The 27,997-nt window shown below is 38.7% G+C and overlaps 1 protein-coding gene across 1 annotated transcript; it reads right to left on the bottom strand.

The window, feature by feature from the left end:
* Positions 1 to 2,406: 2,406 nt before the first annotated feature.
* BBOX1 (gamma-butyrobetaine hydroxylase 1) lies at positions 2,407 to 27,997 on the bottom strand. Its single transcript, XM_066320473.1, has 7 exons — positions 27,625 to 27,997; positions 25,853 to 25,967; positions 13,394 to 13,592; positions 9,915 to 10,020; positions 6,620 to 6,816; positions 5,770 to 5,936; positions 2,407 to 4,635 (listed from the first exon to the last, which is right to left on the bottom strand). The coding sequence occupies exons 1-7, from the start codon at positions 27,871 to 27,873 to the stop codon at positions 4,472 to 4,474; spliced, it is 1,197 nt and encodes a 398-aa protein (XP_066176570.1). The 5' UTR covers positions 27,874 to 27,997; the 3' UTR covers positions 2,407 to 4,471.

Raw genomic sequence — 27,997 nt, forward strand, 5'->3', positions numbered from 1 at the left:
ATACCACATTCTTTGGTGGTATATAGTGTTTTGTTTAAAACTTTGATGGTGTTTATTATGTGTAATTTGGTTTTTGAATGAAGATAACTTTATGGATGGGTTTGTTTGTATTTGAGGTAAAAATAATTCGAGTAGCTTTTTTTAATAGACTCCTGATAGGTGTTAGTGGGGTTTTGTCTATTGTGTGTAGGGATTGAGATTGGGCAGGGCCAGCTTGGCTGGTGGAGGTTTGGGTGTTTTGTTAGATGCAGTTTTTAATTTTTGGAAGTTTTCTCTGTTTAGTGGTTTTAAGGTAGTTTTTAATAACTTACTGTGTAGATTTATTTTGTTTGTAGATAGTGTATGATAAGGGATATGGTCTATTTACTGTAATATTTCTTAGTTCAGGTGTTGATCAGGTTGTTTTTGAACTGAGTTGATTTTTTTTTTATGGGGTATTTTATTTTTAAAGACTATGTTTTCTGAAGTTTACAATGGTGTAATGGGTTCTAATGTGAGGTATAGGGCAGGCTTTTAATTATTTAGTAGTAGTTTTTATTATGGTGAGTATGTAGTTTGTTTTGGTGGGTTTGAGGTAGTGTGATGTAGTTAATTTGTTAGGATTTTTTAATAATTAAAATTGGTTATTTATTATTGTATTATAGGGGTTTATTTATTTGCCTTGTTTGATTGCAGTATATGTTTCATAGTTATGGATAATTTGGGAGCTATTTTTATGGTTAAATTGATCTTTTGGTTTTGTGTGTATTTATAGGTGGTATTTTTGTATTGATGGTTTGAGGTATTATGGGTTTATTGAGTTAGGAATAATTTTTTGTGCTGTTATTTGTGACATTTTTAATTTTGTAGTTTGATTTGTTTGTTCTGATGTTTTGGGAGTGTGGTTATTGTAAGAGGATAAATATGAATGCAAAAACAATAAACGTCAGTACGGCATTTATCACTGCATCAGTGTGGATGTGTCGTAGCTCGGTCCGACCTCTCAAAGGGACCCTAACTTTAGGGCAGCTAGTCCAATTTTCTTCCCACAGTGGGCATTTGGAAATCTCTCTGCACTCTGGTTTACCAGCCAAAATTATTTGGCACATGCAGCAGGTGGCTGAATAGCAGCAGAGTGGAGCCTGTGCTGAAGTGATCCACAGAGATGTGAGTGTACTGATCTACCCAAGATGCTACTCACTTTCAGCAAGCTTTAAACAATAGCTGAAAATCTGCTATATAAAAGAAGATTTTTAAAAGGATAGCTGAAAATGGTGCTTTGGGATTGGATCCAATATCCATTGCTACAAAATGCAGTGGAAGAAGAATGCTAGAACAAGAGAGAAAAGGCATACACAAATAGTAAAATGGGTATGTATTTTTTCCTGTTTCTCCACCTGTGCTGGATGCAGCCAGCTGCTCACCACAGCCTGGTTAGCTGATGTATCATGAACACCACAAAGCTAACACAGCATTAGAACTTCTGGATTGCAACAGCTGAGTGAAATCATGTCCTTTAACACCCTCTGGATACAGCCCAAAAGCTTCTTCAGTGTGTCTTGCAAACACACACTGCCAGCTGATTCTTTTCTTGCTGCTGTAAGATGGGGAAGAAGGCTGAGCCTTTTAGACTTTGATGGTTGAGGTTCCCATGCTGGGTGACCAGCCTGTGTCTGTACTGCAGCTCCGTCAGAAGCTGGGGCTATCTTCAAGCTTTGCAATGTCATTCTTTGTGTGTTTTTGGAACAGAAGAGGAAAAAAACAAACAAACAAACAAAAAAACCCCCCACATTTGGAGCTTCCTCTATTATTTAACCTGACCAGGTATTAATAGTCATCAGGAGATCTACTTCACAGATAGTTACAGAAATACTTTTTCCAGTATGACTAAAGTATTAGGCAAAGGAATTTAGAATTACAATCTCTGACATAGATAGTAGCTGGATTGTAGAAGTTGAGCAGAGAGTTTTCAGGCACAAGTATAAGTTTTGATTTGCATTTGGTTTGTATGAGTAGTCAGACCCTTTTCCAGTTTAACTGGATATTGTGCTCATGAAGGCATTACAGGAATTAGATTTTTTTTACTTGTGCAGGGCTTCATGTTTCCACTCATGAACAGTTTTTACCATTATTTGTACTCCATTCTGTTCAAAGCTATGGGTTAATTATATTTTAACTATATGTTAAGTATATAGGACAAATGTGAATGGATTCAGGTCTAATAGCATTTACAAATATTTTTAACTGACAATAATGACTTCACATCTGTGTGCAAGATGACATGTGTGAGATTAGATACATGCCCAAACCAGCAATCAGTTCCACAACAGCTTTTAATAAAAGAAAATTTGAATGAAAGTGTTCAGAAAAGTATAGAATACAAGTGGAAAATTATTGACTGGTATAAATCACAGGATGTCTTAATAGTTATGAATTGCAACATTCACTCTATTTTTATAAGGAAAATATCACAATTAATGCAGAACATTGCCAGAATACATGAATATAGGTATTAATCTTTCCTCAGCTTTTTCCTCTTTTATAGCAGAGACAAAAAAAATATTTTCCTCTTGTTTCCAGAATTAATTATTAAAGGAGGCACTGAGAGATTTCATTACCCCTAAACCCCAGTTTTGTTAGACTATTTCATGAGGTCATAACTTTGACAATGACATTTCACTATTTAATAAAGAGGATTAGATTCAAACTGCCCTATGACAAAAAGGCCTAATTGAGTTTTATCTGATTATTCAGCTGATATCTGTTGTTAAATGATGACTAGAAGCTATGCATGTGTTTGCAAACTGATTTTAGGTCATAGAATCATAGAGTGGTCTGTGTTGGAAGGGATGTTAAAGATCACCTATTTCCAGATCCCCTGCCATGGGCAGGGACACTGTCCACCAAATCAGGTTGCTCAAAGCTCCATCTAACCTGGCCTTATTTTAATTCTATGGTTATTTAATTCTGTAGTTGTAGTTCTATTATGTTACCCTACTAAGAGGAGACTAAGATTTATTTGACTTGGAAGGAACAGTTTGAAAATACACAGCTGAACGGAAGGATTTGGGGGTGGAAGAATGGTAATTCTGTCCAGCTCACAGCATGGTGAGAGGCATCCTGTTAACTCTGCAGCTGTAAGAACAGTGAAAAATAAACTCAGTGGACATGTTGTTGAGTATGAAAACAAGTACTTGGGAAATTCTTTCTTTTTCCATTTGATGTCTGAATATAGGGAAAGAACTCCACTACTTTGACTGCAGTAATTTCTACACAGTGTAATTTTTATTCAAAATCCAGAGTAGCAGAAAACATCCTAAAATTTTATTTGAGGTGTAACAAAAATGGATTTGAGTTCAGTTGCCACCTTTCTGTCACGTGCAAAGTCAATAGCCACTTCTGCTTTGTAGTTTCTAGCCACCAAGCATCATAAGCATTCTTCCTCTCGCATTTACTCAAAAGCCTGCTGTACAGATTATACATGGCATCTGATAGAATTTCTGACTCTCTCTGTGACTTCTACACTGAGAGTGATTTATCTTCCTAATGCAGAGGAACATTAATACGATGCATTCTTTGGTAAGTTTGTAGTTTCTGAGCTTATGGACTTGGAAATGTAAGAAAAATTATTTGTGGCTGTCATAGTCAAAACATATACTGGGGGATATAGAGAATACAGCCTCTGTTCAACGACATCATGTATTACAGCAGAGTCCTACCTAGAAAGGTGTGTATTTAAAAATAACACCACAGCAGTGCCTTTTTTATTTTAATAGTGAATTTTAGTTATGATTTATGCAATAAAGAATGCTTCTCTGAAAATAGAGGAAGGTGCCATTCATAACAAAATTTAGTTAATAGTACTTTTTTCATTTTACCTTTCAAGCTTTCTAAGGAGGGCTGGTAGATATGTAGAGGAAGGCATTGTGATCCCCAGTCAGTTAAGTAAAGTGATAATCTTTCAAGCCACTTTGCACACTGATTTTTAAAAAGGCACATAAACTTACAGACATAGCAATGTATTTCCTTGATTCAAAGACCAGGGCACAGATAAAACTTAAATTGTTATGAACAAAATGTTTCTTAGCTTATAGAAATCAAAAATATATTCATGATAGACTCATGGAATGGTTTGGGTTGAAAGGGACCTAAAAGACCATCTTGTTCCACCCCCTCTGCCATAAGCAAGGATACCTTTCACTATCTCAGTTTACTTCAAGCCTCATCCAACCTGCCCTTGAACACGTCCAGGGACTGGGCAGCCATAGCTTCTCTGAACAACCTGTTGCAGAACCTCAGCACCCTCAGAATGAAGGGTGAAGAATGTCTTCCTAATATCTAATCAAAACCTACCTTCTGTCAGTTTAATGCCTGGGTCTATGACAACCCTTTGTCAAAAGTTACGTTAGTTTCTGAACAGAAGACTAATTTTTTTTTTTTTTTTTAATATTGCTGTTGTCACTGAGGTAAGATAATCTACTTTTAGCTCATTCTAGTTAGAAGAAAGGTCAATCCTTTTCCTAAGGATCCGGAGCCTTGACATGACCACATCCCAGTCTGCATAGGCACCCTCCAGGTGACGTGTCACTTCTGAACCTGATGGGTAGCTTTGACGACCATGAAGCACACGCCAGTTATCAAATGTCACTATGTCTCCTATAAAGAGATTGCACAATGGTCAATGGTTGGAATGTTACAGCTGATTCCTTCAAAAAAATATGGAGGTAGATTCGTATCAATAGTTAGGGAGCAATAACTTTAAGTAGCCCAGTTTGAGATACACAGCAACAACAGAGTAATTTTAATTTTCTCAACCAGAGAGGCCAGTTCCCTTTTGTCATCTCTTTCATTTCTTGTATAATGAGGAGTTAAAAATCAGAGTGCTAGAGGAGTCCACACTGAGAAAATCAAGCCTTAAAGAGAAAGGCAACTACAGCAAATCCATACAGGTGAAATAAATAAAATGGGTGAAAGCCACTAGGATAATTTTTATTTGATCAGTCTGGTACTATTTGTACTATACGCATACATACTATCCCCATTAAGATAATTTAATGAGAAAAAAGTCCAGACATTGAAAGTTAGGAAATCACATAATTAATGCTAGAATGCTAATTTAATTTTTCTCCCTTGTGTGCCACCATTATGATAAATCTTGAGTTGAATAAACTCAAAGTCTTTCTTATCTTCTCCCCATTCCCTCTACCACCACTTTGATGCATTAGTCAACAAAATGGATGGCCCTAATGTACTGTAAGGCACTTTGTTTTTCCATTAATGTGATCTTACGCATTATTTTACTGTGCGTTTCCGATGGAGAGAGATTAATTTCCTCACAGACATCTCAGACACAAGTATCATAGTATATGAGGCAGTCAGACACACCAATGAATTCACTTTTGAAATATCTCTTGAGAGATTCATATCTTTATTTTAATGCTGGGGAATGAAAGAACAGAGATTAAGGCCACACATGATATTGCACATGGTATTTCCCATCTATGCTGCTACTGATACATCAATTTCCAATACGTAAATGTAGCACAAAATGCTGGTTTGGGTTTAGTATAAAGATACATTCGACTAATCTATAGGTAGACTATTCCCTGCTATATTTTCTTCTTTAACAATAAGAAAAGATGTATATGAGATGAACTCAAGAATACAGTATGAAATGAAGTAGATGACAGAAAGAAGTTCCTCTCACTGCTAGTGCTAGCAGTGTTCAAGTATTTTGACTGTCAGGAAAAATATGTGAAAAACTGTTGTGAGGAGAAGCAACTTACTGACCTGGTTTCAGCTTGTAAGTGAACTTGTGTTCTGCACTGTTTAATAAATCATTAAATTCCTTTAGAGCTGCATAAAATGGCCTCACTTTTTCAGCTGGTATATCAAACACTGTGTCTCTTGTTGCATTATTATAATTGATGCGAATTGCTTGGCCTCTGGAATCCACGCTATGAAACAAAGAAAAAGGAAAAAAAAGAAAAGGAAAAAAAAAAGAATGTATTCTGTTGTTACTGAAACAGTTCAAGATTGTTAAACTCAATATAAAAATAATTGAATTCTCCTGCTGGAATATCAGTATGTTTCTACAGTAAAATTCAGATTGATTGGATTTTGCTAATTAAGCTTAACTAAGAAAAGGGATAATCAGGAGAAAATGCAGACACTTAATTTGCTCAAAAATCTATTGTAAACTTTTTAAAATAAACCATAAACGTTATAAAATCAGAAAAGAGTATGAGCATTTGCATTTCATCTTTTGATAGTATATAATTCTTAATCTAAATGTTTCAAATTATGACCTCTCCTTGGCATGATATATATGTGCATTGGCTGGCATTTAGTAACAGATTTGGCTGTTGCTATTACTATAGCGATTATTATATTACTCTAATTACCACCACTTCTCGTTTGTGTGTGGCAAAACAAAGTAAGTGGTAAAATGCACTGAACAAATTCCCCCAAAAAACAGACTACAGACCCCAACCAAGCAATCAACCAACCCCACCCAAACCTAGAACTACAGACCAAGTTAAACCAGTGTTTTCCCACAAGGTGGCAGGAGCAGACCTCCTACCAACATGTAATTCATCAGACGACAGGGATTTTTTCAGGTGTTATTGAAACTACTCACTCTATAATCCTTTGTTTACAGTGCACAGCAAAATCACAGTAATCCACTCCAACATCAATGTAGTCTACAGCAGTAGAGGACAGGATCTGATATGCCTCAGGGTTTTGTTTCTTCAGCTTGTTGGCCACATGAAATCCATCTACAACTTCACTTTCACCTCCTGCAGTTGCTTGCTTTATACAATGAAGAAACTGAACCTGGAATGAATTAACAGCTCTTGAAAAAATAAATAGCTTGCATATTTAACAGTTTATTAGTATCAGTTCTATCATACCTGTGGTTCTCTTATTCTGGTTGTTTGTTTTGGGTTTTTTTTTCCTCCAGTTACAGACTGAGTTCTCATTTACCGCAGCTCCCCAGCACTGCCACCAGTATCACAAAGGCAAAAAATTAAAATAGCATGTTCATAAATTCATCCTATTTGGGATATCTTCTAATGCTTGCAACCTGTGGGTCAGTGGCAAAGAGGTTTTGCTTCTTTCCTTTGAGTCCCTCTTTCTGGCAGTCACGTAATTTTAAATGCATTTCAGTCATATCTCAACAGGCATATTAGCTTTGTCCACAGAAACAAAACCTGATGTGAATTATCCCCTCAGTGAGGGGAAGAAATGGCTATCAGAGAAGGCCTGTCTCTGTGATAAAGCATCATTAAGACAGTTTTGTTTCACTTCAGAATGAATTTGCCAAGGTGTAAGATGGAGCAAAAAGCCTAAGCTGGGCTCTGGGTTGCACTGATACAAATCTGAACTGCTGGCACAAGCAGTAAAACTCTCTGTGGCTACAGATATCACACAAACTCTAACTGCTCATCCTGCAAATGACACAAAATACACTTACATCAAATGTTGTTACCTTTGTCATTTGGCCCTTCCATGATGGTGAATTATTTCTGAGACCGCTAGGAGAAAAAAATAACCAAACCAAACAAAAATCCCCCAACAACAACAACAAAGAGCAAGCAAGCAAATGAACAAAAAAAACCCCCACACAATCCCCCCAAACAAACAAACCAACTCACAAAAATCCTCCAACCAGCCAACCAAAATAAAACAAACAAAAAAATCCTCTAACCCAAAAAAGCACCCCAACACATCAACAACAAAAACCCCAACATAAAAACACCCCACGAACACAAGAAGCTGAAACAAATAAACAACAAAACCAAAAAGTCAGACAACTCACCAACCAAAAAGCCAAACCAAACAAAAACCCCCTCAGGATGGGAAAGAGGACTGGAACAGGGTTTGTTCTCCTTACCAGCTGGACCTGCAGATCTTTGTGATGGTGAGGAAGGGGGAAACCGAAGCTGTGGGCAGGGCAAATAGCCCACTGAAGGGAGCACAAGGCAGTAAGCTCTTTTTTTTGTGGCCACAGCTGGCCTTGTGTAAGGTGAGCACAGCTTGGCCCAGCTAAGGAGGGCTGCAGTAAGTTATGTTATGGTCCTAGGAAATCCTAAATCAGGGTTTTTATGGGACAGTTCTGAAACTAGTGATCATCAATTAATCACAACATGTCTAAAAGTTTGTAATAAATCACAGAATCACTAGGCTTAAACAGACCTTTAAGATCATTGAGTCCAACCCATGCCCTAACACCTCAAGTAAACCGTGGCACCATGTGCCACATACAATCGTTTTTTTAAACACATCCAGGGATGGTGACTCCACCACCTCCCCAGGCAGACCATTCCAGTACTTTATCACTCTTCCAGTAAAAAACTTCTTCCTAATATCCAACCTGTATTTCCCTTGGCACAGCTTAAGACTGTGTCCTCTGTCAGCCTCTGTCCTCTGGCTGCCTGGTAAAAGAGACCAACCCTCACCTGATACAACCACCTTTCAGGAAGTTACAGAGAGTGATAAGGTCACCTCTGAGTCTTCTTTTCTCCAGGCTAAACAACCCCAGCTCCCTCAGTCGTTCCTCACAGGGCTTGTGCTCCAAGCCCCTCACCAGCCTTGTTGCCTATTCCGGACATGCTCAAGTGTCTCAATGTCCTTCCTAAACTGGGGGCTCACACTGGACACAGCCCACTGAGGCCACAGCACTTGGCCTCACCAGTGCCAAGTACAGGGGCAGAATGACCTCCCTGCTCCTGCTGGACACACCATTCCTGATCCAGGCCAGGAGCCATTGGCCCTCTTGGCACACTGCTGGCTCATGTTCAATTGGCCATTCACCAGAGCCCCCAGGTCCCTTTCTGCCTGGGCACTGTCCAGCCACACTGTCCCCAGCCTGCAGCATTGCATGGGTTATTGTGGCTTATATACGACTTACGAATTCAAATACTGCGTAATAACTGGATATATAAAGAAAATGGCCCATTCAGGACAATGTTCAAAAACATTTCAATGTACTTTAATAGTTTTATTTCCAACAAGCACATTTGAATGAAAAAGGTTACACTTTTTTTCTCATGTTTCATAGCAGAGTGTGAGCTTTGGCCCCAACAGGACAGTGAGCTAATTCACATCTGGTCTCTAGTATTGGAGCCCTATTCCATTCTTACTCCACATCAATGAATAGTATCTAAATGATGAAAAGATAATCTTAGTGTGAAGTATTTGGTACTTCCCTATGGGTAAGTCACATTGGCTTTTTATTTAAATACAGAAACAACAGAGTACTCCACAACAACAGAAGAAAAAATTTTATAGTGCAAACTTTTCCAGAGTTAGCTGCGTTCCTTTGTACCTGTTCCTACTGCTTTCCAGTTCTCTGGAATTATATGCATTATGTGAATTACACTTTGATATGACAAGGATGGGGTGAAAACATATTTTCTGTGGTTGTCCAGTTTTACAGAATGGCCCTGTTTATTTGTCTGTTACAAAATGGCAAACAAGTGTTTATCTTGTACTAATTCACAGAAAACAGAATATACCATCTTAACTGTATTTCTTTCCCTGTTCCCTTCCTGAGCTGAAGAGATGAGTCCTAAAATGTCACAACCTGACTATACCACTTAGACACCTAACTTTTGTGAAATAATGAGAACAGTATTTAAAGCATATAAAAGACCCTAAAGTTTTCTCATATGGCAATATTTTTAATACTTTGTGAATTGCATTTAAAAATTATGGGATTTATGGGAGACTTATGCTGAATTTACATAATACTGTATAAATTGCATACCCATGTATATATAGATTATCATATGAAGATAAATATATTGGTATTTTTACCTTGCTCTTTGAAGACAAAATTCAGAGCCACTGATCATTAACCATATTTCACACTACAGGAACATTTCCCTTTCCCCTTTTGTGGGGTGAAAAATTCAGTAAATTCAACTTACCCCAGGTGGATGCTGCAGAACAGGGTAATCAGTGTGAAAACAGAGTCTCCCAGTTGTATAAGCCACATTGTTAGCATCTGCTTTGTCTTGCACTTGCCAAGTTGGTCTTTATAATGAAAAAGAAAAGAGAAAACATGTTAGAACATCCAGCCAGCATGCCAGACAGTATACACTGAAGTTGTGAAATCACAGTACAAGAGTAATTTTATCTTTGGACATGAAAATATTGTAACATTATAAGGAAATAAGAATTTAGTTGTGTCCCTCCACCCCAACAGAGTCTTGTTTCAGCAGTCCTAGATAAATTTCAGTGGGCCAAGGGACATCTGGCACCAGGAGAGTACCTAGAAAAACAATGGTTTTCCAGTGGTGGCAGTCTGCTAAATGCAAAGGCCAGCTGGAGACACTAACCAAGAGGCTTCTGCCAGTAGAAATCATCTTAGTACTGATATTTCAGAAATAGGTGAGTAGAAGCTCGCCCATTTATTTTTACTGACCTTCCACTTTCCCTCTGCCACATGGAGCGCATTATCAATGAAATACAAAATTTGTAAAGGCCATGTAACTTTCCCCAGAAGTTATTTTTAAGGCTTTATAATCTTAGAAAATATAGAGTATCCTTTACAGGGGCATCTTTCCTGTAAGTTGAAGAGTTGCTACTGAAGGAAAATGTCTTGACGAAAGACTTGGAAGCTTCCTCCTTTTCTATGACACCCTTTTTGAGAACTAGCTCTGTTTATTTTATTACACAGTTTCTATCTTGGAATTTGGCACAATTCAGTAAAAAAGTTTTCTGACAACTGCAGTGAAGAAAGAAAGTCACAACTATATGAATACCTCATGTTGCTGCGCACACAGAATGTGTTTGGAGTGACACGCCATGCAGGAGGATTTGAGACCAAGAACCACAGGTTTTGTTTACACAAAGTTCAAATGATTGAAGATAGTCCTTAGCAGACGCATGCTATAGATCCAGATGTTTGTCTGGAAAAGTGTAATTTACCATACAGAGTCCATATAATGGCACGCACATAAGTGATGGAAAAGAAATCACGAAACTCATTTTCCCTTGTGGAATACTATAGACCAGATATGTTCCAGATGGTGCACACTTAGCTTTACTTCTTAATAACAATTTTAAAAGAAAATAGGCTAAAGAACATGCAGATAAAGTTATTTATATACAGTATGTTAATGCTTTTGTTCTAGGACTGGTATTTAGTATAGAAATTATGCAAAATGCTAAAACTAGATTTCTTCAATTGCCAGAGGGAAAACCCCCTTGAATATTTGCAAACGTGTTTAACTGCCTAGGAGAAATAGTTTTTATTCTTTGGTATGGCACATATTCATCAGTACATTACTTGAGTAACAGCACATATTCATCAGCACATGACCTCAGTATTCAAGTATGATAATTTCAACCATATTTCCACAGTTTGACAGCCAAAAAACAGCCCCTTTATATCATTCCTGTAATTAGTGCTGAAGGCAGCTAGATTTGCTCCATCTTTAATTCAATAGCCTATGGTGTCACTTGATGGTTCTAAAACAATTTAACACATTTTAATTGTCTCATTTATACGAAATATATAAAATTGCTGGAGTGATAACATTTTATAAAATCATCATAAGCTTTTGTAAAAGCAGTCATTGCTTTTGTGCTGTCAGGATTTGCAAGGGAAGCTGCTCCCCAGGAGCCTTCCTTCCACACAGGAAGTTTTGGTTAAAGCCCAAGTTCCTGACTTGAAGTCAAAGATGCTACTAGGGAGCTCAGCATTGAACATGGAAAAAGCAATGTTACTTTGTCTAAGTCTCAACTGAGCTGAAGCATCAACTTGGCTGTGTTGGGCACACAGATAGTGAGGGTATGTCAGAGCACTCCTGTTCCTTAAGGAGAGCAAAGTGTGTTGGAATGGTTTATGGTTTACTAATTAGGGTCAGATTTCAAAGCTCATTGTTCAGGCTCTTTGATAGGGTAGGAAGATTGGCACCAAGCAGGTGTAGCCATTTTTTGCATTAGATTGCAACATGGGCTCAGTCTTCATCAGTAGAAAACCAGGCTGTGACATCCTTAGTCCTGTGAAAGTGCAGGAACTGAAGGCTCATTTGAATCATTTGGTCTTACACTTCATTAGAAGTCTATGGCTCATACAAATGAGATTTAGGACACACGTCCTTTTGCTGCTGAAGATCTCCAAGTGGTAATGATGGATTGGCAGTGTTCATGGGAGTGCTGGCACCCTAAGGAAGGCCTTCACACCACACCAAGCACTGGACAAGGCTTCAGAACAGAGGAGGAACACAGGGTCTAGGGCATGAGAGTTTGGAGAAACGAATTGTGGTATGACTGGAAACTTCATTAATGCAGTTTGGTCTCCATAATGGAAAGAAAAAGGTTAATTCAAAAAAGTGGGATCTCTTGATGTTTTTATATGGCTGATACAGAGAATGTTTCCACTTCATACAGTAATGACATTTTAGAAAGGTCACACCAAGCCAACATCTAGATAAGAAGAAAGGCTTTTTTCTTTCATGTGTTAGAATTATATTCATTGCTGTTACATTTCAGTTTAAAATTCAGCGTTCTGTTGAATTTGGAAAGTTTGCCAATTCTGAGTTTATCCTTTTATTTATCATATTTTGTAGGCCATGTATTTGGCTCCCAATGAAATAGCAGGGAAATTACCCAAAGTTACTATTTTATTACAGTGGAAAAGCCATCCCAGAATTGGATGTCAGTAAGAAATGAACTTCTGTTTCAGAGGTGAAAACTATTTTAAGTATTAGCTACAAACACTACTTCTTAGTTAGATGGAGGTCACTGGTTCAGCTCAGCAAGATGTGAGCTGCCATCATCATTTGTCTGCTCATTTAGTAGGCGCTTGCAGAGGTACAGCTTTAGACTGCCACTTCTTGGCATCAAAAGGATCATTTACAAGTTGCCTGCGTGTGTGCTCTTTCAAGGTGAACTCTGCTTGTTGGGATTGGTTATGGCTTTCCAGAGCATACTCTCCTGAATGCAGGGATATGGGTATTCAGCCCATCTTCTTGGTGATGCGGGCCACCATAAGCATCATCTAAGTCTTACCTATACCATGACTCAAAATCAGACTAAGCAAAAGTTTCAGGACAGATAACTTTCTCTGTTCAGAACAGGATTGGATTAAGGATTTTTGGTTTTGTTTCATGGCATAGGTAAGTAAGTCTACCACACTGTTACTCTATATTTGACAACACTTGTTTTCAGGCACTTTTCCTTCTTTCAGCAGTTGATGTTATTGCTGCTCTTCATGACAGCAAAGCAATTCTCTTGCACAGTATATAAACATGATGCCAAATTTTCTACTATATATATAAAAAACCATACACCTTGCTTTAATATATTAATCCACGAAATAGACACAGCAAGATTATGTGAAGAACATGAGAGGTGATTACAACACTGGCAAAACAAAGATATTACAAAACAAACTCACCCATAAAATGTGAGACGCAGGAATCCAATCCTGTGGCCAAGTCTAATCAATTCTCCCTGCCTTGTAGCAGCTCCTGTCAGTAGAACAATTCCTACTTTCTTTAGAGTGCACAACCACTTGTATGCACTTTCATCATTGTACATGATTTCTTCAAAAGGCATTATGGGAAGCTGAAGGCCTGAGCCCCAGTAGTGGCAATCTGAAAAGGAAGAAACAGAGAAACAAACTCTTAGCTGTTTTAGCATCAAAACTCAGGACATGGTCAAAGCAGGAAGTTAGAGGGATTTCTATGTATTTGTGAATATTCCTCAACCCTGCAAACCTCGAATGGAGTCCCTGAGTTCGCATAGATAACAAGCAAACTTAGGATGAAATTCAGCAAGACATTGCAGTATCGAAATTTTAAGTCAGAAGTTGAATGAAAGGACAGTTTGAAAGGAATATTTTTTGTTAACAGTGCATCAGAAATGTGTATATTCATTTTTCTGTCTGTACTGGCAAGACACAAGAGTGAAAATCTGAAAATACGACTGCTTTGAAAAATTTGAAAGTCAAGGGTGAAAAACCATGGAGCACCCTGAGACATCCCTCATACATCAACCCATGGGGTTACTTGACTTCAGACCCATCACTTGGGACCAGAATGGTGCTACCTGGCTTCAACCAATTAGCCTGTGGGGCTACTTGAGGTCAAATTCATGAGTTTGGACAGTGCTGGAGTCATGTGAGGTCAAACACTTAGCTTATGGGGTCACTTGAAGTCAAACCCATTGGTTGGGACTGTCTGGGGTAACCTGGGTTCACCCAATTAGCCTGTGGAGGTTAACTGAGGTCAAACTCATGGCTTGGGACCATGCCCATCCATGCAGAGCTCTGTGAAGAAGCTTCTCAAAACCCAAGGCCAGTTGTTTCAGTTTCCCTTGCCTGTGTCCATGAAACACTTTTCATGCCCATTCATTTTCTGCCTCCTTGCTCTGCTGAGACCCCACCTTGAGTACTGCATCCAGCTCTGGCGTCTCCAACATATGAAGGACAGTGACCTGTTGGAGTGCAGCAGGGCATGCCCCCTGCCCTCTAAGAGCTTTTCAGCTGGTACAATAACTCAGGGCATCTTGCGTCTCACACAGGTTTGCTAATTGGTGAAATAAACCCATTAAGACAGCTTGTTTTGAATTAATGACTTATTTTGGCACCACAGGATTACCATTCCCAGTTGACAATAAACATCTTGCTGTGGAAGCAGATGTGGAAAGATAAGCTGGAATTTCTGACTGACAGACACCTCACTTTACAAATTATAAAAGCTACACAATATGTTCACAAAGCAGAAGTCTTCTGCACATTCCTTAGAAATGTGTGGGGGTCTTCTCCCCAAAGTTTGGGATGCCTAGTTTGTGGTTACCCTCTTGAGGGCTGAGTGAAAGGACTCTGTGTACACTATCAACAATTCAGTGGTAAGTCACATTGACTCCTAATACATACTCCTTTGCTAGCTATAATACAGGTATCTTTATGTCATGCACTGTTTTATGTAATCTACTAGTAGTTCTTTTGTTTTAGTAGTTAAGTTACTGTGTTTAAGGCCTTTTGTCTTTTAATCTCCTGTCTATTCAATAAATAACTCATTTTATAATAGACCTAATTGGCCATTCTGAAAAACTCGCAAGCCAGAGCAATTTAGGTGTGGGTCTAAGTTGAGCTGCTGCCAAAAATCTAAGCCTAAGGCAGCACCTTGTCTAAAGATCTCACTTGATTCATAAGATGCCATGAGACCAGAGGAGGCCACGAAGTCGATCAGAGGGATGGAGCACCTCTCATATGAGGAAAAGCTGAGAAAACTGGGATTGATCAGTCTGAATAAAGGTGGCTTCAGGGTGACTTAACCGTAGGTAGTGAGGCACTGGAACAGGTTGCCCAGGGAAGATGCAGAAGTATTCAAGGCCACGTCTGATGAGGCTTTGAGGAACCTGGTCTAGCTGAAGGCGTCCCTGCCCATGGCAGGGGGCTGGACAAGATGATCTTCAAGGTTTCCTTCCAACCCAAACCATTCTGTAATTCTATGATCCCAGAGCACAGCTGGAGGATCTCTACCACTGGGGTTCCCTCACATCTCTCACTAGGCATGCTTCGCTTATTTTTAACTTTGGTAAACCTTAACTATTTGGCCTGAGGTTTTCTGTGGCAGTATCTGCCAAAAGTTTCAGCAAAGACTAAATGGAATCAAACCCCTAGACCAGTGAGAAGTATAATGTTCATATCTTACCATTAGCGTACAGGAGATTTAGGAAAAGAACTCTGATAGAGTAATTTGTCTCTGTGGAGAAGCTAGTAGGAAGCACCACTCTGCTAATCATCTGTCTAAAATTTCTCATTACATATATTTTAAGATTTTCAGACACAGATGCCAAAAGCAAATTGATATCCTTCACTAAAAGGCAGTGCTGTAGCTATTCTTTAGTGCAAGCAAAACCACATAATAACAACTAAACTCCATGATTCCTTGTTTTGAGCTCAATATCATAGGCCAAGGTCACTTAAAATAATAAAAGGTTGTTCCACCCCTCCCCATTCAACCCTCATTTTTTTCCCCTCAAATTAATGTTGCCAGGACTAATTTTACTAAACAGCAGTGAAATGGATATCACCTAAGTTTTAATGGCTCTAGTGTATTCAGCCAAGAACTCAAGAGAATAGTAATGTAGAAAGGAAGAAGGTAGAATATTTATCATAGAGCCCAAATCACAGCTTCTCACCAGGACACTTTCTGGAGCCTGACAGTGCAGTTAACTTGCATTTAATTTCTCTGTACTGTTGACAAAGGACACTGGAAGCTACAGCTGTGAATCACTTCTGTTACAAATAATAGTGATTTTCTTCTGCAGTTCATAGAATTCCAGAGAATGTCCAAAAATATTGTATGGTGTACCTGGACCACTGAATCCATCTTTGTCTTTTCTTTATTTGTTCATCCATAGGGATTTTAAAATAGTACAGGTTTTAAAGGCAAGTAAAATGGCTGCCCATGCAGGTAAAAGAAAACTTCTATGGGTAGCTGGTAGTGGTTTTATTGTAACAAATTGCACTTGTAAGCCCCCTTAGTACACATAACCTGAAACTACTATAAGTTTCCGGTGCAAATGAATCTTAGGTCAAGATATAACTTCCATTAAGCTGCCTAAGCCTAATAACCCTAAACTGCCTTGCTAGAAAGCACCATTGGTAGTTGTCTTCTCCTCTGTATTTATACTAGTGCTTGTCACAAAATACAGAATCACAGAATGGTTTGGGCTAGAAGGAACCTTGAAGACCAGCTGATTCCAACCCCCCTGCCATGGGCAGGGACACCTTCCAGTAGACCAGTTTGCTCTAAGCTCCATCCAACCTGGTCTTGAACAGACCCATGGACTGCGCATCCACACTTTCTCTGGGCAACATCCTCCAGGGATGCAGCAGGTCTTTTCTATTTCATCAAGGTTGTCTGGGGCAAAAAATGCTGAGAGGAGGGATGGCTCAGACCAGAGAGCCACAAGCCACCAAGCACCCAGGCTCTGTCTACACAGCTGTGCCCCTGTGCCAGTTGCCTCATGGACTTCAGACCTGCTTTCTCCACTAACACCACTTACCACTACCCAAAACATTCACTCTGTGTAATCAATAGGAATCCACAGTAAAAAATCACTTTATCATTGAACAGAGAGCATGCAAGACTTTAGAATCCTCCCACCCCACAAGCACTCTGTCCCCTCCTCTGATTCCAGCTGGGCTAGCTGTGGTGCCAGAGAGCAGCAGCCAACAACTGCAGCTCAGCTAAGCACAGAAGCGAAATATCCTGGTGATCATGACTCTCCACTCTTTCATAGCAACTTCGGGTCTTACATGTTTCAGACATTTTGTGGGCTATGAATAATGGAGCATGCCAACTTTCAGAATGAGGAAATGAGGTGTGATCTGCTGATTTGATCTGAACAAGCTGTGCTGATAGCAGATAACAAAGACCATTTGGACAGTTAAATGGGCCTTTTGAAGGTACAGTAAACAGAGGTAAAGAAATAGATGTTGGGTAATTACTTTTTCTCCTGTATAAGAGACCTATTTCAGATCCTCTCTGAATGTAACACTGCTTGCTTCTCGTTCTCTTCTTCCTTATTTCCACTTGTAATATCTTCTATGTTTTTCAGTTTACTGGCTTGTATGCACAAACAAACACATACAAACCTTCAAACCAAAGATAGTGCACAGTAATGGGTAAAAGGACAAAGATGCTATTTCTTACTTTTTTTGTTTTGCATAAAGTCAGAATTGATTCTATTTTTTTGCAAAACTTGAAACATTCCTAGTTTAAGTCAAGCGGTCTCTTAAATCTTTAATCAGAGCTTTTATTCTTACAGTAAAGAGATACTTGTTTTTCCTTGCTTTTATATATTTAGTCTGAAGCTGCGTTTCTTAGAAGAGTGTACTATAAAGCATGAAAAGATTTTATCTAGAATAATTGTTTTGTTAAAATCACAACTACCTTACTTGGTATTTTAGCTAATATTCAGATAACTTGCCCAATCATCAATCACAGAGATCACACACTAGAAATGAGACCACATAAACATTTGTGAAATTATGCAGGTGGCATCACTTATAAAACACCTGTATCTCTATTTATTCCAACATCGCTTCAGATGGACAGAACCAATAAAAACTATTACAAATTCCAAGGAGCTTTCAGAATTGAGAACTCTGGGTAATCCTACCTGGTGACTGAGGGACATACTATACTTCAAATAGATGTGAAGGCCAAGTTTGGGGCTTCATTTTTAGCTCTTTCTAGATATAGGTAGGAAGCAAAAAATATAATGTGCTCCCAAAAAAAAAAAAAAAACAACAACAACAAAAAAAAAAACACACACAAAAAAAAAAAAAAAACCAACAAAAAAACCCAAAAAAACCCAAAAAAACTCAGACACCACAGAGTTACAATATTTTTCTAGGAACTAGTGTTCCTCTTTCATCTGGCTAAGGCTAGTTTAGACATGGTCCAAGAATCACAACACACATGCCCAAATACAAGCTATCCACAAAGACTATCTTTTAAAGTCTACCTTTTATAGTCTACTGCTGTTTCAAAGCAGCACCAGTATGACTGACAAGCTGTCGAATTTTGTAACATGTTCACAAAATAAAAAAGTGCAAACCTTGAGAACAGATTTAATCTCACCTCATTAAATTCCTTTTTGAGACCACTCCATGGTCAGTTATTCACAGCTCCACTCTGTTTAACTTAATATACATCTTTTCACACACTTGAAAGATGGTGAAAAATAGAATATGAATGTTTTCCCTTTTTTCTATTAGAAGTTAAGAAATCAAAATAGCTTTAAGTATGTTGTGTGAACTGCCAAGAATATCCTTTAAAAGACAGGGAAGGTAAATAACCATGTGAAAATGAATGGAACATTTTAAGTTTTCTTACTGACTTGCTAATAAATATTTTCCTAATCTTCCTAAAACAAGAACTAGACTTTCAAGGAATATACCAACAGATTTTTCTTTACTTTGGAAAATAAATACATGCATCTGGAATTGAACTGCAGCTCCAGGAATCCCAGGCTTCCAAGGGCACATGGGCTATAGTGTCCTGTTGTTCAAATTCCCAGTGCCTATTGTTCTTACTAGAAGTTTCACCTGATATGGGATGACCCTTCTGCAGCAGGACATGGACTGTGGTCTTGACTTTTCAGGTGGTTTTGGTTTTTGTTACAAACACGTGCTTTGTCACAGCACTACAAAACAGCACATGCTCAGCATGTCAGTCTGGGACTGTCTTGGATTTTGGCATAACAAACCTGTCATCCCTTACAGCTGGCCTGTGGAACAACCATCCATTTCATCCTCCACCCAACTAGACCTTCAAGCACTGGCAACTGTCATCTGGCCTCACATCCAAAAAGCTGTGCAGCCAAAGGGAGACAAAAGCTAAATTCAAAATGTTTCTCATATCACTTAACTTGAAGAGAAATACTTTTTCTAGGAATCTGGCCTTTGCCAGACTCTGAAGTCTATTTGGGAATAATACCATAACATTGCCCACTGACTGAAGAGATATTTAACCTTTATGGTACAATGTGGAAATTGCAGTGTCAAGGAAACTGAACTCTCCATTGATTCTCTCAAAACAGCTACTAAAACTGAAAAGTTTTTTTTTTTTTTAACGTTTCACCACTTTGCATTTTAAAAACACCAACAAACAAAAATAATTCCCAAACATCTACAAAACAAAGAAAGCTAGAGAGTAAATATGGTTCAATTCTGCCTTGCAAGGCCATAAATTCTTTTCCTCAAAGTTTCACTTTTCTCATATAAATTCTCTTCCAGTGACAAGTGTAGCCAGCATCCTTATTGGTTTAGGTTTGTCTTTCTTTTTAAAGCTGTAAACTGTTACATGAGTGCTTATAAATCCTACCTCCTATTTCAGAGAAGATAGGCTCCAAGTTTTCAGCCCTTCAATGACATGTTGATGCAGTCAAGAGCTTTGAGCAACTGCAGGAGTAACCTTGCTCCCTTGACATTTGCCACATACACAGTAAGGACACCGTGGTAAATACACTGGAAGTTCAGACCATGCATATAGCTCCAAGTGGTAATATCAATGTGACCACTCCATTTAATACTACATATACCAAAGAAAATTATGAATTTTAGCACAGAATTTCCCGCAGACATTTTAATCTTTACGCTTTATGTATTAGTAATTGTGGGGTTTTTTTCAGAGAGCTTAGAGCTTAATTTAAATATACAAGTGTCTATTTTGATCCCTCTAGTAGCTGCAATAATTCTGAGGTCTAATTTCTAACACTTACGTCTGACATACGCATGAACTGCTTTTAAACAGTTCATATTTGTATGAAAAACAGTGAAGGAATTCTCCTGACTGGTCCCAGACATCATCACAGCTTGGTGAGCACAACAGCAATATGTGAGGGGCAAGTCATAGGTCTGCACTAAAAGAAGCAGCATTTATACCTTTGCTCCAGATAAAAATGCTATATATTGTCCAATATTTACAGTTTGACAGATTACAAGGTCCATAATTATTTGGAAAAGGGACAGGAAAGCACAAATCAGAAATGGGAAAAGATCTTGTGGTATGAAGATAGTTACATTCTTCCATTTAAAAGTATTTTTTGAAAAGACTGTCTGAAAGTCTTAGAAAACTGTGTGCCTCCATGGCATGTTTTTCTTCCATAAACCAAACAACAGGAACTTTCTACCCATTTTTATTCACAAAATCTCTTCAGCCTGAGAATCTATCAAGGAGCTCTACTGATCTGCACAGGGATTTTACTCTGCCAGTTATTTCCTGGTGGTAACTGATCCCACTCAAGCTCTTCACTGTTTTATCGTGTCACCACAGAAGAATTTTTTCCCACAACCAAGGCATTAAATACAGTTTCCACTGTACTATAGTAGAAATATTAGAACATATGCTCTAAAAGCTGAAGGGGAAAGAAAGACAGGAATGAGTCATAAATGTCTGGATAGCCTTAGGTCTCACTTACACAGCACAGCTGCAGTTGCCAAATAAAACATCTTTATGTTTTATATCAGAGAATCAACTAGGTTGGGAAAGACTTTTGTGACCATTAAGTCCAGTCTATAACCGAACACCATCTTGTGAACTAGACTATGGCACTGAGTGCCACATCCAGCCTTTCTTAAACACCCCCAGCCATGGTGACTCCACCACCTCCCTGGGCAGCCTATTTCAACGCCCAAACACCCCTTCTGTGAAGAAATTCTTCTTGATGTCCAACCTCAGCCTCCCTGGTGCATCTAGTCTGTGTCCTCTTGTTCTATCACTGGTTGTCTGGAGGAAGAGACTGACACTTGGCTGGCTACAACCTCCTTTCAGGGAGTTGTAGAGAATGGTAAGGCCACCCCTGAGCCTCCTTTTCTCCAGGCTAAACAACTGAGCTGCTTTTCATAGGGCTTGTGTTCCAGATCCCTCACCAGTCTTGTTGCCCTTCTCTGGACATGCTCCAGCATCTCAACATCCTTCCTAAACTGAGGGCCCAGAACTGGACACAGCACTCAAGGTGTGACCTCACCAGTGCCAAGTACAGGGGAGGAATGACCTCCCTGCTCCTGCTGGCCACACCATTCCTGATGCTGGCCAGGATGCCCTTGGCCTTCTTGGCCACCTGGGCACACTGCTGGCTCATGTGCAGCTGCTGTCACCAGAACCCCCAGGTCCCATTCTGCCTGGGCACTGTCCAGCCACACTGTCCCCAGCCCACAGGGGTTGTTGTGGCCAAAGTGCAGGACTTGGCAATTGGTTTTGTTAAATGTCACGTTGTTGTATCCAGCCCATCAATCAAACCTGTCCAGGGCCCTCTGCAAATGTAACTGAACAACTCATACAGGATAAAAACTAGTCTTGTAGAATTATTTTGTGTCTTTATTGATAATCTAAGTTATGACTACTAAAACCCCAGATCTAGGTGCTTTTCAAAATGAGAAGAATGAAACACTTTTGAAAGAATTAATTCCTCTTTCAGTAATTTCAGAACAATAACTTGGGGGGGGAAAAGATAGAGAAAACAAATATCCCATTTCTCAATCATACCAGGTTAGTCCTAACTACATTAGAGTTTGCATAAAATGAGAAGATGCCCTTTGCTCAGTACTTGCAGATGGTGTGCATGCATCAACACTTGGAATTATCCAGCATTTACTACACAAGTTGGGACAATGCTGATCAAAATCTTTTGGAGAAATATTGGAAAGTTTAGACAACACTAGAATAAATTACTACATCTAAAAATTATTTTGTCTACAGCATGTATTTTAATGTTTGTTGAAAGCTAAGTGTATTTTTTGCTGTATTGTGAGTTATGTTTATGGCAGCTTAGCTCATGTTGTTAATCTCTTATTAGTTATTACTGCAGGAAGAATTCAAATTACCAAGCTTTTCAAGTAAAAAACTACTTTTACCTTCATTCTCCTAAAATTATCATCTCTCAGGGCCTAGCAGAGAACCTGAAAACACCACTGATGCTGTTAACATACTGATTCAAACTTTTGTGGAGCTGGATATATATATGCAGTATCATATTAGCACATTTTAAAGAAGTATCATCATCTGAAACCTTGAAACTGCTGTTAAAACCTTAACCTAACCTAAGGTTAAAAATATTAAGTACCACTACAAACTAGCTCTGCAGATTATTCTGTTTCACCCAGTGGGAAAATATCACTGTGATGTTCTCTAATTTCCAACTCCCCAAACCCCCAGCCCCATCCTGCTGTTGGTATGCCAGCATGTTGGAAAATGAGCCTCAGCAAACACAGTGAATGTATGATGAAGTTAGATACTGGATACTGGCTTACTTAGTGTCTCTCACAAACATCCTCTACTAGACCCAGCATCTGAATTACAGACATGGTAAATCATTCTTGTGACATCTGCTGGGTAGAACTCAAGTAAACAGAAAGAAAAAAGAGCGTATCTTTGAGACACCACAGCTGTAGAAGTAGAATATGGCTCTTCTGCTGTTCTTTTGGAAGCATCTTGTAAGCTGGGCTGAAATGAGCCTTGACACAAATAGCAGATTTTGATTTTGCATATTGCATGGATAGGACCTGGCAATGTTTTGAAAGGGAAATCTTCACATACTGCCAATAGAGCTATTTATAGTCACTTCATCATGCACTGAAAATCTGACTTACTTGTCTTTTTGGGTTTGACACAATGTCTGACATCTACGTTATTTGAATCAGAAACTGTGATGGAAAAAAACATTTTCTTAAAAAGCAGCACTAAAAGCAAATATCCACTAGAAAAAAAGGAAAGGAAAGGAAAGGAAAGGAAAGGAAAGGAAAGGAAAGGAAAGGAAAGGAAAGGAAAGGAAAGGAAAGGAAAGGAAAGGAAAGGAAAGGAAAGGAAAGGAAAGGAAAGGAAAGGAAAGGAAAGGAAAGGAAAGGAAAGGAAAGGAAAGGAAAGGAAAGGAAAGGAAAGGAAAGGAAAGGAAAGGAAAGGAGAAAGGAAAGGAAAAGGAAAGGAAAGGAAAGGAAAGGAAAGGAAAGGAACAGGAAAGGAAAAGGAAAAGGAAAGGAAAGGAAAGGAAAGGAAAGGAAAGGAAAGGAAAAAGGAAAGAAAGGAAAGAAAGGAAAGGAAAGGGAAAAGGAAAAGGAAGAAAGGAAAGGAAAAGGAAGGAAAGGAAAAGGAAAGGAAAGGAAAGTAAAGGAAAGGAAAGGAAAGGAAAGGAAAGGAAAAGGAAAGGAAAAGGAAAAGGAAAGGAAAGGAAAGGAAGGAAAGGAAAGGAAAGGAAAAGGAAAGGAAAGGAAAAGGAAAGGGAAAGGAAAGGGAAAGGAAAGGAAAGGACAAGGAAAGGATAGGGAAAGGAAAGGAAAGGAAAGGAAGGAAAAGAAAGAAAAGAAAAAGAAACAAAAGAAAAGAAAAAGAAAAGAAAAGAAAAGAAAAGAAAAGAAAAGAAAAGAAAAGACAAAGAAAAGAAAAGAAAAAGAAAAGAAAAGAAAAGAAAAGAAAAGAAAAGAAAAGAAAAGAAAAGAAAAGAAGAGCCACAGCTGTGATAATCTCAGCAGTTACGGTTAACCTTTAACTACAGCAGTCGGATGATCTTTTGCTCCTCTTCATTAAATCAGCATGCTGGGCTGGCATTTCATATCACTGTCTGTAACACTACACTGCTGGGATTTGATTAGCTGCTTATAAGGGCATGTAATTTGCAGAGTGCATTTCCACTCACCACAAGGAAGCGTGTTCTAAACTCACCACAACATACAATGAAAAACAGACCTTAAAGAGCCAGCAAGCAAACTCATAGGATGCAGCCTTTTTTGGCAACTGAAATGTGGGAGAAACTGCAAGGGGCTCATAATGAACCAGGACTTGCCTGAGATTATGAGGAAGAGATGAATGACACCACTAAAAAAGGCCAGTTAACTGGTGCAACATTAATACACTTAATTTCGTCAGACCTACCACGTGAAACAGAATTTGAAAACGCATTGCCCAAAGAATGAAGCAGATCTTTGGTGTATATTTTTATCTGGATGGTTACAGTGGAGAACAGCAGTGGCAGAGCAGAGAACTACCTTCCAAAACATGCCAGTTTTTATATGCCAAGAATATATTTGTATTCTGAATTTATAAACCAAAAATAAGCACCATGCAAATGCATGCATGTGAAGGCAAATCACAGCCAGTTAAGACTTCATAATGGGTGAAAATAGCAGCATTACATCTGAAATATTGAGATCTCAGTAATTAATACCTTTGCCAATGAACACAACCTGAGATCTAGATTATTTTGTCTAGGTACTAATTAAAGTAATGTTCAATTTACATTAATCCCTTTGAAGGCTACAAAACATTCTGCTAGTTTTCACAGCATATTCATTTTCATAAATAAAGTTCTTACCATCTGAAAAATCAAGTCTAGTTTCCCTGAATGAGGTTTGTTTATCTTCGCCATATTCACTCTGGAAGCATGCCAAACCCTATGCCTCTATTTTTTGCCAAAATTAAAGTTATATATAGTTAAAAATCTAAACTTTCATATTATCAAGGGAAAGTAGTTCCATTCTGCACTATGAAGAGTCTGTTATAGCATCCACTGAAATTAATGGAAATACTTCTCATAATTTAAGTTTTAAACCAGTAATGTCCTATTTTAACAGATACTGTCTTAACACTGAATACAGATGCACAGCTTTCTGCAACAGCAGATCTCACAGGAACAGTGTCAAGAGCAATTGCTGGCATCTTTCAAGCTTTCACACTTTCATGCTCAGTCTGAAAGGCTGTCAAAGTAATGATGATATGCATCATGCCAAACCTAGTAGGTTTATAATTATTCACTTAAAAGGGAAAGTGATTTGCACAGGGTAAATGTTACAAAGACAGTTGTACAAAATACTTAGTGATCAAAAGACAGTCTACCACTAAAATATGCATGGGAAGCAAAGCAAACACAACCTGACCTTCAGCACTACACACTGCTATGCTACACAGTTACTTTTTAACATAAGGGAAAAAATATTTCAGGTGTAACTCCCTTGCAATTCCAAATAATCTTTCCTTTTAGAAAAATTTAGAAAAATTTAAATAGGTTAAACAGCACTCATACGTTTTCATATTCACAGATCACTGCTGGTCCTTGGTTCATTTGTGAGACCTACTAACACTTTCTAGAAAGAAAAGGCTTTTAGGAAAGTAAATGCAACCCAATTAGTTGTACTTCTCTCAAGTATAGAAGGTAGAAGAGGGAAAAGATAACCACGAGTGCCTGTCACGTATGCACAGCCTGGCACTGGGCACCAAGAGTTGCTGTTTCCACTGGTTCAGCTGGGTAGACTGGTCCTCACACAGGCACCTCTAGCCAGGACTGTCAGTTTCAAACCCCTTGTACTTGACACAAGCACAGCAGACAGAGATTTAATTCCTACCTGGTAAAAATAAATCTGCTCGCATGACAGCTCTGGCTTCTTCAGAGAAGCATCGTTTTTTCAACCACTCAGCTTCATATTCACTTGTGTGTTCATCAGGCCATGTAATTGAGATCTTTCAACACAAAGGAAAAGGCGAGTTTAGAAAAAAATATATTTTAAAAATATCATCTAGAACAACAAAAACCCTTAGAAATGGCAGAAATTTTAATACTTAGATCAATAATATCAGAGTTAAACTTCCACTGAAGCATCATAACAAACAAGTAATGAAAACCCAACCTGAACACCATTCAAATTCTGAACAAATTCCGATTTTTATAAATGTTCATTTTCCTTTCAACCCATGACCTAATTTGCTGTTTGTGTGGAGTGTTTCCACTGTGGGAGCTGCACTCAACAGAAAGAACAGAATTGTAAAAACTGGCACATATTACTGGGGAGAGCACTTCACCCCAACTCAGAAGAGTGAAAATATCTTGCAAAACATTGACAGGTCGTGAGAAAAGAAAAAGAACAAGACAGACAAGGACCTTGTGCTAGGAGAGAAATCTGTCTCCTTTTGCAGTCTTCCATCTATCAAATAAATTTTTAAAAAATACTGGGTTTTTCAATTCCTGAAAAAAACATGGAAAGAAAGCATATGGCCTTGCTACTCAGGAACTGAAAGAGCTCAGTCCAGCACAGACCCTCAGATGAATTTTTAAGGCAAATGCGTAGGTATCAATTCTCGATTCGCATGACTCTGCTCATTTATACGATGGTAAAACACCATCAGTATAATTTTAGTGTTAGTGCTGTGCTTTCATCAGTTTCTGAATATAAGTGGAAGCAGACAATTCCTAATTTGCCTAAGCAAATGATGAATTTACATTGCATTAATTTTGTCTACAATCAACCTGGGAGCCCAGAATTCCTCATCAGAGACCCTGTGGCTGAGACACTCGCACATGAGTCAGCCTCTGCAAACTGCCCCTGCAGTGAGGCTGCCCCATCTGACCCAAGGTTGACTGCTACAGATTCAATATGTTTAAAACACCTTTAAGTATAAAACGAAGGAAATTAGTTTGCCAAAGGAGCCATGTACTGCTTCTAATAAAACATAAACCCCCTAAATAATATGATAGGTTTTTATATATCAGGAAAGACTGAAATTCATAAGGAGGGCAGCTCCTATCCTCTTCCTTGATAACCTTCCATTTTTCAGGAAGAAATGTTAATGTAGGTAAGTAGATAGGGATACAGACATTACTTCAATTCTGATTATTGGATTCAAGTTTGGTTTGAGTGTTCACTCTGAGATCAAGGCTTTTTACGCTGAAGATTTGCTAATAAGCTGATATTTTTGTTATGGATTAAGGTCATCATTGTTTTGCCATGTGTTTTTCAGATTTTCAAGCCATTTACTTACAGAATAAGGAGAGGAAAAAGTGTAAGTGTAATTAAATGTGTAAGAAATGTCTGTATTTTCAACAACTAGTGATGAAGAAGCACATGGTAGAATTTTAAAAAGCATTATTATATTATAAAAGCTGAAGCCTGGGTTTATGCAGCCTCTACTTAACATCTATAAAGTGAAGTTTCATATGAAGGTGGAAAGACCTGAGTTCCCCAAACTGCGATTCTTCCCAAAAGCTCTGCAAATAATCTGGTAAGGTTTGCAAATAAGCAAACTGTGATTAGAATACAACTTGGAATTTTCTCAGATTTAGATTAATGAGCACTGTTTGACAAGTTTCATGAGAAGGTGAATGACGGTTTGCTACAAATACCTTTTTTCTATCTGCCAGAGCAACCTGCTTCACCACGATGTTCACATCCAGGTCCTCGAAGAGCAGCCGGCGTGCTCCGGCAGAGGGCAGGAAGCAGAGGGGACACTGGCAGTTGTCCCTCAGCCAGACACAGGGGTAGCTGCTCTCACCTCCATCCTCCCACTTCACACGTACCAAATGGCCCTCATCCAAAGCTTCCACCTTCTGTATCCCGGGGCTCACACTGAGCTGCTGGCCGGTGTGGAGCATGCCAACTGCAAGCCTGAGTGCTCCCAGAGAACTGCTCCCAGCCCTCTGCACCAGCAGCAGGCAACACACCTGGCTCCAGGGACTAGGGTCCTCAGCAGTGTGAGCCACCGTCCTCCACCTTCTG

The sequence above is a fragment of the Sylvia atricapilla genome, chromosome 6 (genome assembly GCF_009819655.1).
Source record: "Sylvia atricapilla isolate bSylAtr1 chromosome 6, bSylAtr1.pri, whole genome shotgun sequence".
NCBI lineage: Eukaryota > Metazoa > Chordata > Aves > Passeriformes > Sylviidae > Sylvia > Sylvia atricapilla.

Coding starts and splice junctions, on each gene's coding strand:
- BBOX1 (XM_066320473.1), bottom strand. CDS start 27,873: ATGCTCCACACCGGCCAGCAGCTCAGTGTGAGCCCCGGGATACAGAAG. Junction 13,593..25,852: donor AGCAGATTTATTTTTACCAG/GTAGGAATTAAA, acceptor CTTCCTTTTCAG/ATTGCCACTACTGGGGCTCA. Junction 6,817..9,914: donor TTCTGCAGCATCCACCTGGG/GTAAGTTGAATT, acceptor AATTCATTCCAG/GTTCAGTTTCTTCATTGTAT.